Genomic DNA, 17,301 nt, shown 5'->3' on the forward strand with positions numbered 1-17,301 from the left:
CGCCTACGCGTTTCAAAATGGCGGACATGTTAAAATTACCAACACTGTGACGTCATAACTATTATTTAAATGGAAGTAGTACTGCTATGTTCTGTGTTTCTAATTTTGTTATTTCTCTAATGTAAAATTATTATAATGCAAGATAAATTGTAAATTTTTTTTTGATAATGTGTTCACGTAACTGAACCAGTTACTGTTTGTTTCCCAAATAAAAGGAGGTAAAAAATTACAGTCGTGGAAAGGTAGCCCGAAAAAGATTGGGAAAGGCAAGAAACGGGAAGGCAATTAGTGGTTATAAGAACAAGAAGAACAATACCAGCCTATAAATGTCTTACTACTAAACATTGGCCTCTTGCCATATATACAGAAAAATAGAGTCAAATGACATTCAATAAATCTGCTATCAGTAAAAACGTATACTTAAACGTCAGGCCTTTCCACGTACGAGTATAAGGAACGTTTGAGCATTGATCACCACGCTAGCTCACCGCGGGTGATTCTAGATTCCAATATTTGTAACCCAGGTATCCTCACGGTGTTTTCCTTCACCATTTGTCAGAGGTGTCTTATAATTAAGAAAGTACATATAATGAAACTACTTTTACGGATTTTATCGCGGTTTAATTTTAGATTTTAGTTCGTCCGTAAAATTAAAATCCGTAAAAGTAGTTTCATTTTAATGTCTATCCAAATCACTATCATCGGCCTAGAGTATATATGCTACAAAATAACATATGACTTTGAAAGAGTCACATGGCTACCACGATTAGAACACCAAACCTTATGCATACAAATCCATGCCTAAAACCCCAAGGCCACTACGACTATATAAAACAGAAAAAACAATAAATAAAGCGACAATGTATTGTTAAAGATAAAATGAACGAACTTCCGAAAACAATTGCAACATTACAAGTAAGAGAAATACATTCACAAACTCCATCTCTCTTTGTTCCGTTTAAATTGATGGACTGAAAACAGTCAATTGTGAGTTGTGTAATTTTGCGGTGCCCTTTACAAAGAGCAATTTGTATTTTTTGAAAACTGAAATTTGCTTTTGAAACTTCTTGATTTTTAAAGGCATAAACACTCAAACAGTATTCACAAGGTAAAATGCAAAATTCAAAATGCTTCCAAAAAAAAGCACTACATTTTAATTGGTTCATCCATTTAGGAGCTAAGGACTGACAGTGAAAGTCACTCATCGCAGAAAAAATTATAACACCGTAGAAAAGACTTAATTATCTTGAAATGACTGGCCCGATTTTCTCAGAACATGTCTAAGCATCATCGCTACAAAACCTTCAATCAAGTAAAAAACCCCATCAAAGCGGTTCGCCTGTAAATGTGCTACTGTGTCGCTTTCAAACACACACACATAGCTTTCAACTTATTAACACTGTTATTTTTACGTCGTCAGTTTTAAAATGTAAGACATTTATTCTCAACTAGCTGTTGCCCGCGACTTCGTCCGCGTGGGTAAAAAGATAATAAGTTATGATTTATACCTGCCCTGTTTTTTCACATTTTCCATTGTACCTATCTTCGTTCCTATTAGTCGCAGCATGATGGTTTATAGCCTAAAGCCTTCCTCGATTAATGGTCTATTCAACACAAACAGATTTTTTCAATTTGGACCAGTAGTTCCTGAGATAAGCGCGTTCAAACAAACAAACAAACTTTCCAGCTTTATATATTAGTATAGATAAGAATGCTATTTGGAATCTCACAACTGGACTCATACATATAAAGAAGTGTCCGAAATCGTTTCGAAAATGCCAGAAAAAATCACTTAAAAACAAAACGTGTTGATTTTAATTTTGAATCACCAGAGCTTTCTTTTCAAGACGCGTAACCATTGTTTCAATCCCGTACAGACCCCTAAAAGAGTTACAACCCACATTTGTACAAAAGATCCACGCGTGGGTGACATAAGCAAACGGAGATCGTGTGGGTGTATTACAAACAGCCGAGCTTTGGGTGCGCCATTTTGTTTCAGACATATTGCAAGCTTAGGGATAGGTCTTGTTAAGGATAAAATATGTGTGGGTAGTGGAGAATTATGTTTGAGTCCAGCTACCTTTGAACTTTGAGTTAGCACGTTTATAAAGCGTCCATCATCGTTCGATTGACTGTTATGCTATGGCCACACGAGTGGTTAACGTCAATGCCTCTTAACGCAATATTTTTTTTGATGTACCGTCACTTGAGCTATCGAGTAAAGGTGCTCCTGGTTACAGTTAAGTTGTAATTCATTGGTGGTGATCATTATTACACTTTAGATACCAGAGCTGCGCGGCTGCACAATGTATTGCAACTTGCACGATATATCTCGCATCGTCTAAATGGGTCGTTACATCAGTGAAGGAAGAGGGCTGAGTATTACAACTGTATCATAACAACACCTTGTTATGATACAGTGTGTGATATCTTGATACAACTTGAAACAGCAATTGCTGTGAAATGCTCAAAGTTGAATCTATATGTTAAAATACACGTGAACCTTTCTAGGTTAAACGGCAAAATGTGAATGCCGTTGTCATATTATCGCGTTAAGGTGTTGCTAAACCTACGGTTAACGTCCATAATCGCGGTAATTAATGGCATTTCTCGTTATTGTAGAATGTAGTAGTACCAGTATTAGAGAATGCCAGTTGCAGGATTTATTTAATAAGTATTAAATAAAAAGTAACTTTGTCTTTAATTAACCAAAAATCAAACCAAAAATCTCATTAGTCCCTCAGTTAGATAATTAAAAAGTATGAGACACGTATTTTTTCTTTTTCAGAAAAACTAGAATTGACAGAGATTTATTGCTTTAAAGTTTATTAGAGGGGGCTTGTGACGTAACGATAGAGTAAAATTTATACTCAATCGTGACGTCACGCGTAAGTTTCATTCACTGTAATTTGGTCAATTCGGTTTTTGCGGGACAAATAAAAAATACGTATCCATTATTATACAAAAAACTACAAGACGGACACTGCAAAAAAATATTGTCATCATCCCTATTATTTTTGCCAAAACCAGACCAACCCTCTGATCACGGATGGAGACGACGATGCGCTTTGCGAGTTCTTTATAAAGAACTCGTGCACCTGGTCCCTACGTCTCGAGTGACTTAGTCTCCTAAAATTTTTGTTTTTACATTAATGTAAATTGCGACCCGTGACGGCTTTCCTCATGGAAAATGCCCAATGTAGTGTGTCTCATTTATTACATATCTTACAGTATTTTACATGTGCCTTTGTGAAATGTGTAGTACAGAACGAATTGTAAATTACATATTAAAACAGTTGCTGGAATTTAGACCTGCAACTATGTGCATAATAATTCAATCTTTGAAACCCTAGTTCACATAAATACTTAGACCTTTGTTTAGTCCTAGCTACCGCATTAGGTTAAGTAACCTGTAATGGTAGATTAGTTAGATAATTAAATAAATAAATAAAGTAATTCCCCATTTATCAACGAATACCAACCTTATATCTTGTCAGTCTGTTTTGCCAATAGTTTTGCTACATATAATCTGAGTTTAATACATTCGTTCATTCCTTCTTCCCTTCCATCCCTCACCCCTTTTTTTCTCATATCGTCCACTTCACTTATCTCTGCTTCGATCTTAACTGCATGGATAACATAACGCTAGACAAACTCTGCGTGAGGCGGGTTCAATCCCCGAATAGGGCACATATTTGTGTGATCCACGAATGCTTCTGAGTATGGGTGCCTTCATGCCTTGTGCATGTTACTTGAATGTTTATGAAACACCCCGCGACAGAAGAATAAATTAATTTTAAAAATATGAAAAGAATAACAGTCTTCTTCTGATGCTATCTAGAATATCCATTAATTACTTATACTTTAAATAACTCTCATTTTTCATTTGAATTAACAGATTTGACAAAATTAAAATACAAAACAGACGATTTATTTCAGACTTCCTTATTAGTGCAAATACAAACGCTTTTCAGTTTGAAACTGCGTCATCAAAAGGTCAAACGAACAGCCCGCAACTACATATACAGGTTGCAGAGTTTGCGTCATCGCGAAAGGTCAGAGTTGAACTCAGCCCACGCACCACCCACGCTTTTGTTTTAAGTACATTTCCGCAATGCCTTGCTTGTACAGTTTTTTATGGTAGTAAAGCTATTTTTGTTTTTATGCCACTAGTAGCTGTTACCCGCGGCCCCGCCCGCCAAAAATCGAATATGATCCGACGGGTAAAATCTGGATAAATAGTGTCGTATGTGTTAATTCAGGTTATAAATTTTGTTTTTTAAATATATAAATACTTTTAATGACTCATGCTGGTAAGCCATTAACAGGACCCCGATTCTGATATTTTACAATGGCCAATCTATACTAATATATAAAGCAGAAGAGTTTGTTTGTTTGTTTGAACGCGCTAATTTCCAGAACTACTGGGCCACTTTGAAAAATTATTTTTGTGTTGAATAGACCATTCATCGAGGAAGGCTTTAGGCTATAAACCATCACGCTGCGACTAATAGGAGCGAAGATAGGTACAATGGAAAATAGGGAAAAAATCAGGGCAGGTATAAATCATAACTTATATCTTCTACCCACGGGGACGAAGTCGCGGGCAGCAGCTCGTGAATGAATGAAACTTGGCTCAAAATGACCATTTTTGTATACTTTTAAGCATTTTTCTACACAATAATTGAAAATTCAGTGCGTGGCGGTACACACAAGGTTACAATTAAGTTCTAATTATTGTATTGGAAAAATGCTTAAGAGAATAGGAATCATTTCAATTTTGTACGACGAGTGGCGTACGCAACGGTTACAAGGTGTCGCTAACTCTGAGGTCCCGGGTTCGATCCCCGGTCGGGTCAATGTAAAAATTCACATTACTACATTGTCTCGGGTCTGGGTGTTTGTGGTACATTCGTTGTATCTGAATTCCATAACACAAGTGCTTTAGCAACTTACTTTGGGTTCAGAACAATGTATGTGATGTTGTCCGCGTCTGATACTTAACGGTTCACACAGGGACCCTAAAATTTTATCAACTCTTAATTTGTGGCAAATGGTACCGTTTTAGGAAATTGTTGTTTTAAAATAATTTTATTGAAATACTGAAACAGAATTTCACCTGGACCTCATAAACATAGTATATTTCTTCTGTTAATTAGAAATTTCGTTGAGAATTTATGCTTAAAATTACCCAAATATTTTCAACGGTATTTAACTTACCACAATTATTCAAATTTTAGCTTTACCTGCATATATATATACCTTTAAATAAACTACCGCCAATTAACTAAAATACCAACATTTACATTAACGAGAAAGAATTTTATATCAGAACAATTTATTGATGCAAATATTCAACGAGATGCTTTTACGAAAGGGGGAAATTCCTCGACCGCTCTCCCCTCTCCTCCCCCGTCCCCCGGGGGTGGTAGGGGCGTATGACGTCAATGCCACGCCCCTTAAGTGGGGGATATTACGCAGGTCAGAATGTACCTGTAATATAGGACAAGTTTGATTTATGTATAAGTTTTAAGACTTAAATTATTTATGGACGTAAAAGGGACTTTGTTGTCTTAAACATTAAGTCCTGTTTTAAATGTATGGGTATACCTTATGCGGTATTAATGTGGTTTATTTGTAAATGTATGGGTATATTAGATTGAAGGGCATTAATTAATTCGCAGTATGCCAGTTAATGAAAATGTAATTTCAATTTACAAAATCCAGCTGTTGTTCGCGACTTATTACAAAAAGAAACGAAGATATGCGTTATTTTAGAACTATATTAAATCGTTATATCGAGTCCATCTTGAAAGATAGACGTACTGTTAATGTATATTTGAACTTTTAAGACTAACAATATAGCAAGATCTTCTTTTGTGGCGATGTTCTCGCAGGCAGAGCCGTGACGGCAGCTATTTGCTATTAGAATCATGTCAATATCATGCCAAAACTTTTTTCTTTGCAAAGTTGTGTAATATAACAATTAAGTTTCATTATACCAATGTACTCTATACTTTCCGTCAGTGAATTTTTGAATGGTATTATCATCAACATTCAATAATCCACAGCTGAACGAAGGCCTTTTATATTTGTGTATTTTTTTTTAATAAATTGCGAAACAAAAGTGGTTCTTTTAGTGCTGGAATACGTTGATGATAAGCTGTCCAGTATATAAATTGACCGCTACATTAGAGATAGATGAAGCTTTCAGGAAAACCTCGCCACTTTAGATAGGGTTATCAACTGTTAAGTGGTTATAGAGTAACGAATAAAAACAGAGACTTCGAATAATATTAGCGAGATATTCAAAAGGAAATATTACTGATTTATTTATTATAACTAAGTAGACGGGAATTGAAAGTTTACTTGGAAAGTATGTTAGTATTATATTTAATGCTTGTGTCTATAAAACTAAGGAAATGTAGACTTCATGATTGTTCAAAAACAAAAAAAAAACGTGCCTAATTTGTAACAATATTTGTATAATGTTATAATAATATTTGTGAGCAAAATTCGTTTATAAATTAAGTATACAAAGATTTATTAAGCTTATATATCATATCATAATGAACCCATATATTCCTAATATTGAGGACTAGCTGATGCCCGCGACTTCGTCCCCGTGGGTAGAAGATATAAGTTATGATTTGTACCTGCCCTGGTTTTTTCACATTTTCCATTGTATCTTCGCTATTATAAGTCGCGGCGTGATGGTTTATAGCCTAAAGCCTTCCTCGATGAATGGTCTATTCAACATAAAAATAATTTTTCAATTTGGACCACTAGTTCCTGAGATTAGCGCGTTCAAACAAAAAAAAACTCTTCAACTTTATATATTAGTATATATAGATTCGGGTTGGGTCTAAAACTGGTCGGGCAATCTCGATAAATACGTTTTTAAACTGTTTTAATTGAAATAACCTCTGAATTTTCTCTATATAAGAGTAGTCTGTGACTAATGCATGGCTGCGTGTAACGGTAGCCATGTTCATTGGAAATCATCGAGTGAGCCAGATAACACCAATTTATGTGAGTCCCTTATATTTTATATAATATGATATTACGTTCTTAGATTAATTAATAGTTTTATTAATTTCACTGACGTCATTCTATGGCAGACAACAAAGAATATTCTATTCTACTATTTAAATGATAAAAAAGTCATCAACCATTACATTTCATATCTAGGAGAAAAGTGGATGAAGCAACAAGCAATTCCAGGAGGAGCAATGATGGGCATGTGTATCAGGCTAACTTATTGCCTATGCATATCAGAATTATCAGAAAATTACATATTAAAACAATTGCTGGAATTTAGACCTGCAACTATGTGCATTATGCACATAGTTGCAAAATTCAATCTTTGAAACCCTAGTTCACATAAATACTTAGAAATTTGTTTAGTTCTAGCTACCGCATTAGGTTAAGTAACCTGTAATGGTAGATTAGTGTGATAATTAAATAAACAAATAAATTTTTGGTTAAAATTTTATAGATTTGATGATAGAATTTTACAGATGTAGATGAGCTGTCGATGATTCCCCAGGCTGGAAATGTGAGCCAAATATAAACAAAAAGATTTCTTAATATTTTTGGGTATTAAGATTTGTTGGTTTTTTCTTCAACTTCTTTTCAGATTTTAGATAAAAAATAATATTCTCGCTTTACACGTTTTTCAGTAGCAAATTAAATGTACCTAAGCATATTAATCATTGCATTATCATCTTAATATATGAAAATTACGTGTTATCATCATTTAAACTTTAAAACTATTTTACTTATTTGCACACCATAAGCATCTTTATCTTTATGGATAGGATTTCTTCCAACTGAATTAAATTTACAGTCGTAATATTATTTTATTGTCATTGATTTGGTATGGCGGTAGAAAAGTCTCGGTGTCAGTGATTTATTTCACTTTTAATGAGTATTTCATCTCAGTTTGACTCCTTTTTAAATAGACTGAAAATATTTATCTAATACTAGCTGTTGCCCGCGACTTCGTCCCCGTGGGTAGAAGATATAAGTTATGATTTAGGTGTACCTGCCCAGTTTTTTTCACATTTTCCATTGTATCTTAGGTCCTATTAGTCGCAGCGTGATGGTTTATAGCCTAAAGCCTTCCTCGATGAATGGTCTATTCAACACAAAAAGAATTTTTCAATTTGGACCAGTAGTTCCTGAGATTAGCGCGTTCAAACAAACAAACAAACAAACAAACAAACAAACTCTTCAGCTTTATATATTAGTATAGATATAGATATAAAATTCCCGTGTCACGATGTTAGTTACCGTACTCCTCCGAAACGGTTCGACCGATTCTTATGAAATTTTGTATACATATTGGGTAGGTCTGAGAATATAACAACATCTATTTTTCATACCCCTAAGTGTTAAGGGTTGCTCACACTAAAAAAATAATTTAGCTTTTGGTCGAAACTTTTTGTTTTTATTTTTTTATAATGTGGCATTAAAAATACATACAACTAGAAATAATTTATCAGGCAAAACAACGTTTGCTGGGTCAGCTAGTAATAACAGAATATTAATACTTTAAAAAAGTGCGAAGCTATCCAGAAATCACCACAGGCATAAAGTCTGGAGGAAACAGAGCATCGCTTTACCCAGCAGTGGGATGTCATCCAGACTCTATAAAAAACCAACACAATAAATCTATCGCTAAGCTTAAAATCCACTTAAAAATCTACAAAATAACCAAAACCTTAAATATTTATATGTAAATTTACCAAAACAAAGACAACAACAGAAATATACATAAAAACCTTCAATACTATATAGCCACGTTACATAACAACCCGATCAATACTCCACACTCCATCTCTTTCTTACTCCTCTCTCTCTAACACAGGTGGGTGTATATACCTGTCTCTTTCTCGCGAAGGCTTTCAGGGATGTCTGGGGAGTATAGATTTTCGCTTAGTGCCAACTTTGAGGGTCCAATTAAGGTTATATTCCGATGCAGTTTTGAGCAGAAGTATAAGTTTGTGGTACAAGTTGATATAACCAATTTTAGTTTTAAATTGTTTGCTGTATTTTTCGGAACTTGCACGTTACGTTAGAAGAAAGGTATATGGTCACAATAGGGATGACGACAATTTTTTTTTTGCAGTGTCCGTCTTGTAGTTTTCTGTATAATAATTGATACGTATTTTTTTATTTGTCCCGCAAACATAAATTGACCAAATTACAGTGAATGAAACTTACGCGCGACGTCACGATTGAGTATAAATTTTACTCTATCGTTACGACACAAGCCCCTTCTCCTAAACTTTAAAGCAGTTAATCTTTGTCAATTCTAGTTTTTCTGAAAAAGGAAAAAATACGTGTCTCATACTTTTCAATTATCTAACTGAGGGACTAATTAGATTTTTTCCTTTTATCGTCCTTTTATAGTCGTCATCCCAGAATATATTTGTAATCCCAGTTTCCTCACGATGTTTTCCTTCGCCGTTTGTCGGTGGTGTCTTATATTGTAAATGTTTTTAAATAAATTGTAGCTACAATTCCTATCCAGCACAGGACTAGACACAAAGAAAAGTTATTTCCTTGTAACGACCCCCGCAATAATGAATTTAATCCTTGTATCGCGGGGAGTTTCACAAACATTCAAGTCACATGCACAAAGACACCCACACTTTGGACAAGCATTCGTGGATCACACAAACGCTTGTGATACGCGATGATCGAACCGGCCAAACGTCGCCAAACAGATTTGGCGTTGTGACCTCAACCACTCGGCTATTCATGCAATTAATTACAGTTTTCTTCAATAAAATTTTACAAATTATGTTTCGTATTCTAATACGTGTAACATAGTCGTTTCAAAATTAAATATTTTATTAAATATATTAACTTTGTCAAATTTAACGTGGTCCTGAATTTGTAAAACGAAAGTTATGGAAAAAGTATCCTTATTACTGATATCATAGATTCACAAATTGATTGTGCCAATTAGTTACTGCTGAGGAGTTGGTTACGCCGTTTCAATTCTCGCAGAGAAATAACTTTCGAAGCGGTGATGGGTAAGCGAAACGGGGTGCTGTCCAACGTAATTTGCAATGATAAATGGCAACCTATTAGTCTAATCTCCTTAATGAATGAATTTTGCTTTGATAGATGCTTTAAAGCATAAATTATCAATCCGTATAAACTTGTATGCTGGAAAAATGAGTCAAAATAGGATTTTTGATCATGGATGTCAGAAACGATAATGGCTGTTCGTAATAAACACCTTTTATGATGGTTCTGAGTCTGGGTGTCTTTGTGCATGTGACTTGAATTTTTGTGAAACCCCCCGCGACACAAGAATTACATTCGTTAATGAGGGAGTTGACTTCTTTTTAAACATTGTACGATTTTCGCCGTCAATTATTGTCTATTCTCATTTGAAAAATACTTGATCTAATTTCTTTGTTATAATACGTCAAATTCCATAAGAATTCAATTAAATAGAACAAAGAACGTATGCACGCAAAAACGCTTTGGTATTCGGAGTTTTTCGATTCTATCTTACAGCAAAAATAAGCAATTATTCTCTACAAAAACGTTCAAAGAAAACTTTCAAAACCCTGATTGAAAAGAAAATAGACCGTAAAAAATACCCTCTTCACAACTTTCAGAACTTATCTGTCCATCGAGGCGAAACTTGCCTAACAAAAAATCTCTGATTGCAGATACCAAGATGAAATTATTCTCCCTAATAGTAGGCGTGGCTCTCGCAGGGGTAGTTCGCGCCAGCCAATCAGAGGACGCCAGCAACGAGAACCAGCCAATGGAATCCCAAGAAAATGACGCGGGAGTGAGACAGATAGATGTTCCCGAGGTCGTTTTACAGTTGAAGTATAATAGGGGAGAGTTGAATAGGATATATTTGACGCAGTTCAGAAAGGACGTGAAGGCTTGGGCGCCCTCAGTGACGGCTCGAAGCAACCTGTGTGCGGACCTCTGCCACGCAGGTTTTTATTTGGCAGAATGCTTGATTCCTTTGCCGAGATGTTGTGATTGTTGACGCCATCTTGTTTTGTGTTGACGTTTTGTTTTTCGTGATTTGTTTTTGTGTATTATGATTAACTGTGACGGGTAAGTGTTTTTATTGTTCTATTTTATATTAATTAGTGCACAAATGTTTTTTTTTGTTGTCTAAAGTACCGGAGAAAGTAACCTCTAGTCATCTCTACTTTGATGAGTTTTTCGAAAACGTTTTGTTTAAATGTCATATTTATTTAAATAGAAAACGGTTGCTTTTTCTAGATTTAAGTCACAGATTGATTAGGGTTGGCAGACTTATCTATTTAGAAAGCAATGCAATGGTAATTAAAAGCAAATTATTTTTGTTTAAATCTAACGAAACTTTATTCAAACAATTTGTTTTTTTTTATTACCTTCATAATAATTTCAACGATTTTCGTTGGTTTAGTATCTAGGTACTTAATAATTAAAACAATTTAAATGCGAAAGGGCCAAGCAGAATGTCTTATTATTAAAAAAAATATTTGTAGGTACGACTGACATGACTTTCAACTATTCTAGACTTGTAGGATAAATTATATGAACGTTTTCAAGGGTTTTTTTTTGTAAAGTGTGCCTTTTAAATATCACATCAAAATGTAATAAACTTTAATGATTAGGTACATTAAACAAAAAAAAATATTTGCCCTACTTTCTATACGGACGAAGTCGAGGCCAAAGCTAGTTTTAAAGAAGCAAGTTTTCTAGGCTGTTAAGGGAAGTAAAAAGATCTAAACACCGATTTAAAAAAATAAAAAGCCATGTTATGTGTGTTCTAATAGAAGCTTTATTGACCCAAAAATATGATCCAACTTTCTATGCACAAATAACTAGTTTAAATAAAAGCTAAACAAAATAATCGATATTATTTGTTATTTGAATAGAAAAATAAAAGAGGCAAAATGGATGGTCGTCTCAACTAGCTGTTGCCCGCGACTTCATCCCCGTGGGTAGAAGATATAAGTTATGATTTATACCTGCCCTGCTTTGTTCACATTTTCCATTGTATCTTCGCTCCTATTAGTCGCAGTGTGATGGTTATTAGCCTAAAGCCTTCCTCGACGAATGGTCTATTCAACACAAAAATAATTTTTCAATTTGGACCAGTAGTTCCTGAGAGCGCGTTCAAACAAACAAACAAACTCTTCAGCTTTATATATTAGTGTAGATTAGTATAGAAGTATAGATTAGTTTTCACGATAATAGATACATTATACTTAAAAAATAATTAGAAAAATCTTCAGTAGCCAGCCTGACACAATATTCTAGTAATTGTCCAATTAAAAATACACAAAATGTTATACATATTTGAAACTAGAATTTCTTGCTGGCATTTGTCTAGAAGGCCGGGGAAGTGAGCGACGAGCTGTTGCTAGTATATGTTAGATTCTCTGAGAAACACCTAATGTCATTTGAGTCTTACCACTAAAAAAACCTGGATTTAAAAAAACTCTAATGGAAATAACATTCTGGAACCGCGCAACTAGAGTCTCTAATGTAAGATAAGTTAAATCAAACGTCAACTCGGAAAAAAAAACCTTCGGAATGCGATATTACACTTGCTCGTTACTTGGATTCGGGCACCCGATGCATTAATTACAATAATTACATTGTTTTACTCAAGGTACGTTAATGGAACAAGGAGCTGGGTAACCAAAACGAAAGCTGTTATCGACTCCGTTCATTTACACATAGTCCGTTGCCCGAATTCCATAGGCAATTGAATACGAGCTATCGACCAAGTGTCATTGCGCCATGATTTTGAACAGGAGTTTGATATATAAAACTGCATACAAATTGATTTTAATCCATTTAATGTCCTAGGCGTGCTGTTATTCCTACATCTTTGACAGTCGTTATAGGTAGTCAGAAGCTTGAAAAAGTCTGACAGCCAGTCTAACCAAGGGGTATCGGGTTGCCCAGGTAACTGGGTTAAGGAGGTCAGATAGGCAGTCGCTCCTTGTGTCACTGGTACTTAGCTGAAACCGGTTGGACTGGTAGCCGACCCCAATATAGTTGGGAAAAGGCTAGGCTAATGATAATGTCCTAGGCGTAAAAAGAACAAAACTCACGATCGCACAATTTTCGCTGAGCCCTGTTCAAAAATGTCACTTTGGTTTTACTCAAAACTGAAGTCAAATTCTAAAGAGTTTTGTACATGAGTATTCAGGTATGTTCTTAACATCATCAATTCCTAGGACTGGGTGGCGAGGCGTGTGGATCGACCTGCTCCCAGCTGATACCGGTGGGACTCCAGTCAGCTCTGGAGGAGACGAACCAGACGGCTGTAGTGTACGGACATCCCCGCTCATCCGTCTGTCCTGCGCTGTGCTCAAACCAGCTTGGTAAGACTTCTATATCTTCGGGTCGCGAGGATTTCACAAACACTTAGATCTATGTTTCTTTTTAAAAAGGATCTAGCTCAATTGCCTACAAACGCCAACCTTTATTCTTTAAACCAATGAGGTTGGCGATTCTGTCTTCAACTTTTTTTCTGTTTGTAACCTCAAAACTTAATACTGAATAAACTGATTTCATTTTTAATTTAACGTGAAATAGTTGCCATTTTGTCCCACAAAAATATCATCGGTTTTGGCTCATTCGTTTTTATTTTTAATCAGTTGTCTGATTTTATTCTAAAAAAAATATTTTTAAATAGTGTTTTCATTTTTAATAATAGAAATAGAAAGATATGGTCTAAATAACTATGCAAAACATAACTTATTCACCTAAGTGCAAGGCCAAGTTTTTTTTATCTTTATTACCCCAACGATCAATATTGGGGTATTTTTACTGATATTATATTTTTGTTCTGTTTTTCTTTGGGACAGGTGAACCACTCTGTAACTGTGCCAAATCGGAGGAAGAACATGAAGTGGACTGGAGCGCTGTCTGCACCGCCTTCTGCTATGATGGATATGTTCTTAACGGTAATCATTGATTTAATATCCTATTGAACTTAGCTTTTATTGAAAGAGAAATATGCATGATTGAATGATCTCAAGCTATCTCTAGTGATTTAGCAATAATATGTATAGACCGGCTCGATTATAACTTTAGTGAGGCAGATTTATATAGTTAACTAGCTGTTGCCCCCGACTTCGTCCCCGTGGGTAGAAGATATAAATTATAATTTAGGTATACCTGCCCGTTTTTTTTTCACATTTTCCATTGTATCTTAGCTCCTTTTAGTCGCAGCGTGATGGTTTATAGCCTAAAGCCTTCCTCGATGAATTTTTCAATTTGGACCAGTAGTTCCTGAGATTAGCGCGTTCAAACAAACAAACAAACTCTTCAGCTTTATATATAAGCATAGATTAATTATTTAATGAATAATTAAATTAAATAAAAAGCGTTTGTTTAAGTGTATTTATCGGGATTACTCGGCTAGTTTCGGATACATTCAGTAATTAATTTAATAATTATTACACCAATTACATATATTATAAATGCCGCTACTATACTTTTAGTTTTTAAACTATCAAGTACATAATCCAAACCTCAACAATTCGAAATATACTGACCATACGAAGAAATATTTTCTACTCTTACCCCAATTTTACAAAGAATTACCCCAACAGGATGCCCAACCTGCGACCCATCTTCCACCGAGACACCAGCTATTTACAAAGCTCGCATACTCACAACCTATGAGGGTTGGGCGGCGTGGTGCGACGTGCAGTGCAGGCAAGGACAGGGCGGAGCAGCCTGCAACTGTTCCCGTACACCTTTCCAGTAATGTTTAACAAACTTACCCCCGTTTTACTAATCTTATCCCCGTTCTTTAAGTAAAATACCCCCAGAATTTAAATTCACTTCAATATTTTAGTCACAAAATTTTGTCATCTGTTAACGAAGGTGCACTTGGTTTTTTTTTAATATCTCAGTTTTTCTAAAATTACCCCCCAAGAGAAGCATCGTGTTTTTACTTACATCGCTTATGACACGTCTTTTCTTGTTTTCAATGGTAAATTTATTATTTAGTCCGTGAATTTTTGTGCAATATTATGCAAATTTAATTTGTTTCTTATAGTTATTATTCTAAAATTGTTGCGTATATATATTTAATATAATAATAATGCTTAGATCGAGGTTTTCAATGTGTTTTTAAAGTTAGGTTTAGGTGGGATATACCACGGTAAATAAGCTCGCTGTCACACAAAAATAATTAGCACGAATAATTATATAGAGCAGTTTATTTTTGTGTATTAGTAAATAATATCTTAAAATTATTAAGCACTTAATATCGTAAAGTAGATTAGTTTACATATATCACTCTTGTATTATAAATAAATAAAATAATTTAAGAGTAAAGTACATGGCTTCCAAATAAGTTAACTTTTAAATAAATATAAGTACTTATGCATTTATTAAAGTTCATATTTTTTATCTTATTTAAAATGTAAGGAACATTTAATCAATATATATTTTAAGATATATTTAACCAATTAATAAATGTAAAATAAAATAAGAAATGAAAAAAAACTGCGCGAACGACAATAAACATAAAAATTTAATGTAAAATTCCATTTTTATATTTCCAATGTTTATTTTTTTGTGATTTTGGTTCATTTATTAAAGTTTTGTTTCATTTATTTATTTTTTGTTTGTTTTTTTCTCCTTTTGTTTTGAACCTACCAGTCAATTATTGATTTGACTCCCTAAATTTTTCAATTTGAATGATTCGTGTTATGGAAAATAGTTGGAAAAATGTAGTAATATGTCGTGTAGTGAGTGTCGTATTGTAAATGTTTACGAAATAGGGTTTTAGTCACAGGAAAACACCTACAAAAACAATTTAATTATCGCGGCTTGTTAAAGTTTCTATTAATTGTTAAATTCGGAGGACATGACCATTGGACGTTAAGGAATATTTAAAGAAACAAAGAAAGGTTATTTCCGATGCCCTATATAGTCTTAATTCAAAACCATTAACACATTACCTAATAATTTAATAGAAACAATAGTTGTAAAAAAAAATAACGGTACATCGTCTACTTACATAAGACAACCAACATCCTTTATGAAAACAAAAAGATTTTTTTTGGCTAATGTTCAAAATTTTAAGGTAAATTCGAAAACATTATGAAATAATATTGTAGCACTTTCATAATTGATTAAACCATCACAGTATCAACTTCAAAATAACAGATTAAAACTCTATTTTGTGACTTTAATTTCGTAGCACATATAAAACTTGTAAATAGCCTTAAACATAGCCAGCATGACTAGCCTAAAAAAAATGTAAAATATAGACATGCGGTATTGACGCGAATAAGCAATAATTTACAAACCTGGTAAAGCCATTTCTTACCCCAGAAAAGTAAAACTGATTAATATTAAAAAAAATGCTGAATTGGTTATTTGCATAAGCAATTCAATTAGTCCATCATGTACGTAGATTTCGAGATAATATTAGATGCGCAAAATACCCTATTATTTGTCAAAACTTATATCAAACGTCGATTATTGAATCACACTATTTGACTACTTTCCGCAGCTAATAAACTGTACAGCTTCGGAATCAAGTGTCTTGCAACCTTTTTTGGCAAAAAATTAAAGCGACAGTCAATACTCAATACTAATATATTTATTGCATTCCACTGGATTCCTAGGATTCTTATTAGTTAGTCATTTATATTTACAGCAAACATATAACAATTATTGCTGAGAAAGTTCCTATCAAATGACGAGCACTCATTTGACACAAAACGGTTTTAAGATTTGACAGTTTCTTTACAAAATATACTTACCTATTATAACAACTTCGTAAGGCAGATTCATAATTACATAATAACAGTTTACTCGAGTTTCCATAAGGTTACGCACACTTTGAGCTAACCATCTCATTACCAAAACTGTCGAATAACTACCCTTTTTTTTTTTTTTTTTGGTTAGGCGGGGGAATCCTCATGGACACCCACCTCCTCGGGGGAGGAAGTGGGTAGTGTCAGACTCTTACTGACTAAACCTTAACCGCCGTACAGCGTCCCCGTATTTAGTAGGTGCGCGGGCATGCATAGCATTTCAACACGCACCGACTGCGGGGCACCGTCGGCTAATAGATGCCGACGGCTTCCTTCGTTTCGGAGGCCGACGTGTAGAGAGCGTTGGCCTCCCCACCTGGTACTAGGACCACATCCACTGCACAAAATGTGGCCCCCCGTCGGGGTCGAATAACTACCCTGCTTGTCTGAGCATGACAAAACTATCCGTCTCAAATGACTGCTTTCACTAGCACATAACGATACATAGGCAAATTACTATTTT

At 34.5% G+C, this 17,301-nt stretch overlaps 2 protein-coding genes across 2 annotated transcripts in view; one reads left to right on the forward strand and one right to left on the reverse strand.

Moving 5' to 3' along the window:
- Positions 1-17,301, reverse strand: part of LOC113504126 (glutamate decarboxylase-like) — a 51,737-nt gene that overhangs the window by 33,426 nt on the left and 1,010 nt on the right. The gene's annotated exons all lie outside the window — the stretch shown is intronic.
- On the forward strand, positions 6,820-14,772 carry LOC113504127. The gene is made up of 5 exons (XM_026886269.1): positions 6,820-7,032; positions 10,698-10,979; positions 13,230-13,376; positions 13,863-13,961; positions 14,613-14,772. Exons 1-5 carry the CDS (start codon positions 6,966-6,968, stop codon positions 14,768-14,770), a joined length of 753 nt encoding a protein of 250 aa, XP_026742070.1. The 5' UTR covers positions 6,820-6,965; the 3' UTR covers positions 14,771-14,772.

This window comes from Trichoplusia ni, chromosome 21, assembly GCF_003590095.1.
Source record: "Trichoplusia ni isolate ovarian cell line Hi5 chromosome 21, tn1, whole genome shotgun sequence".
NCBI lineage: Eukaryota > Metazoa > Arthropoda > Insecta > Lepidoptera > Noctuidae > Trichoplusia > Trichoplusia ni.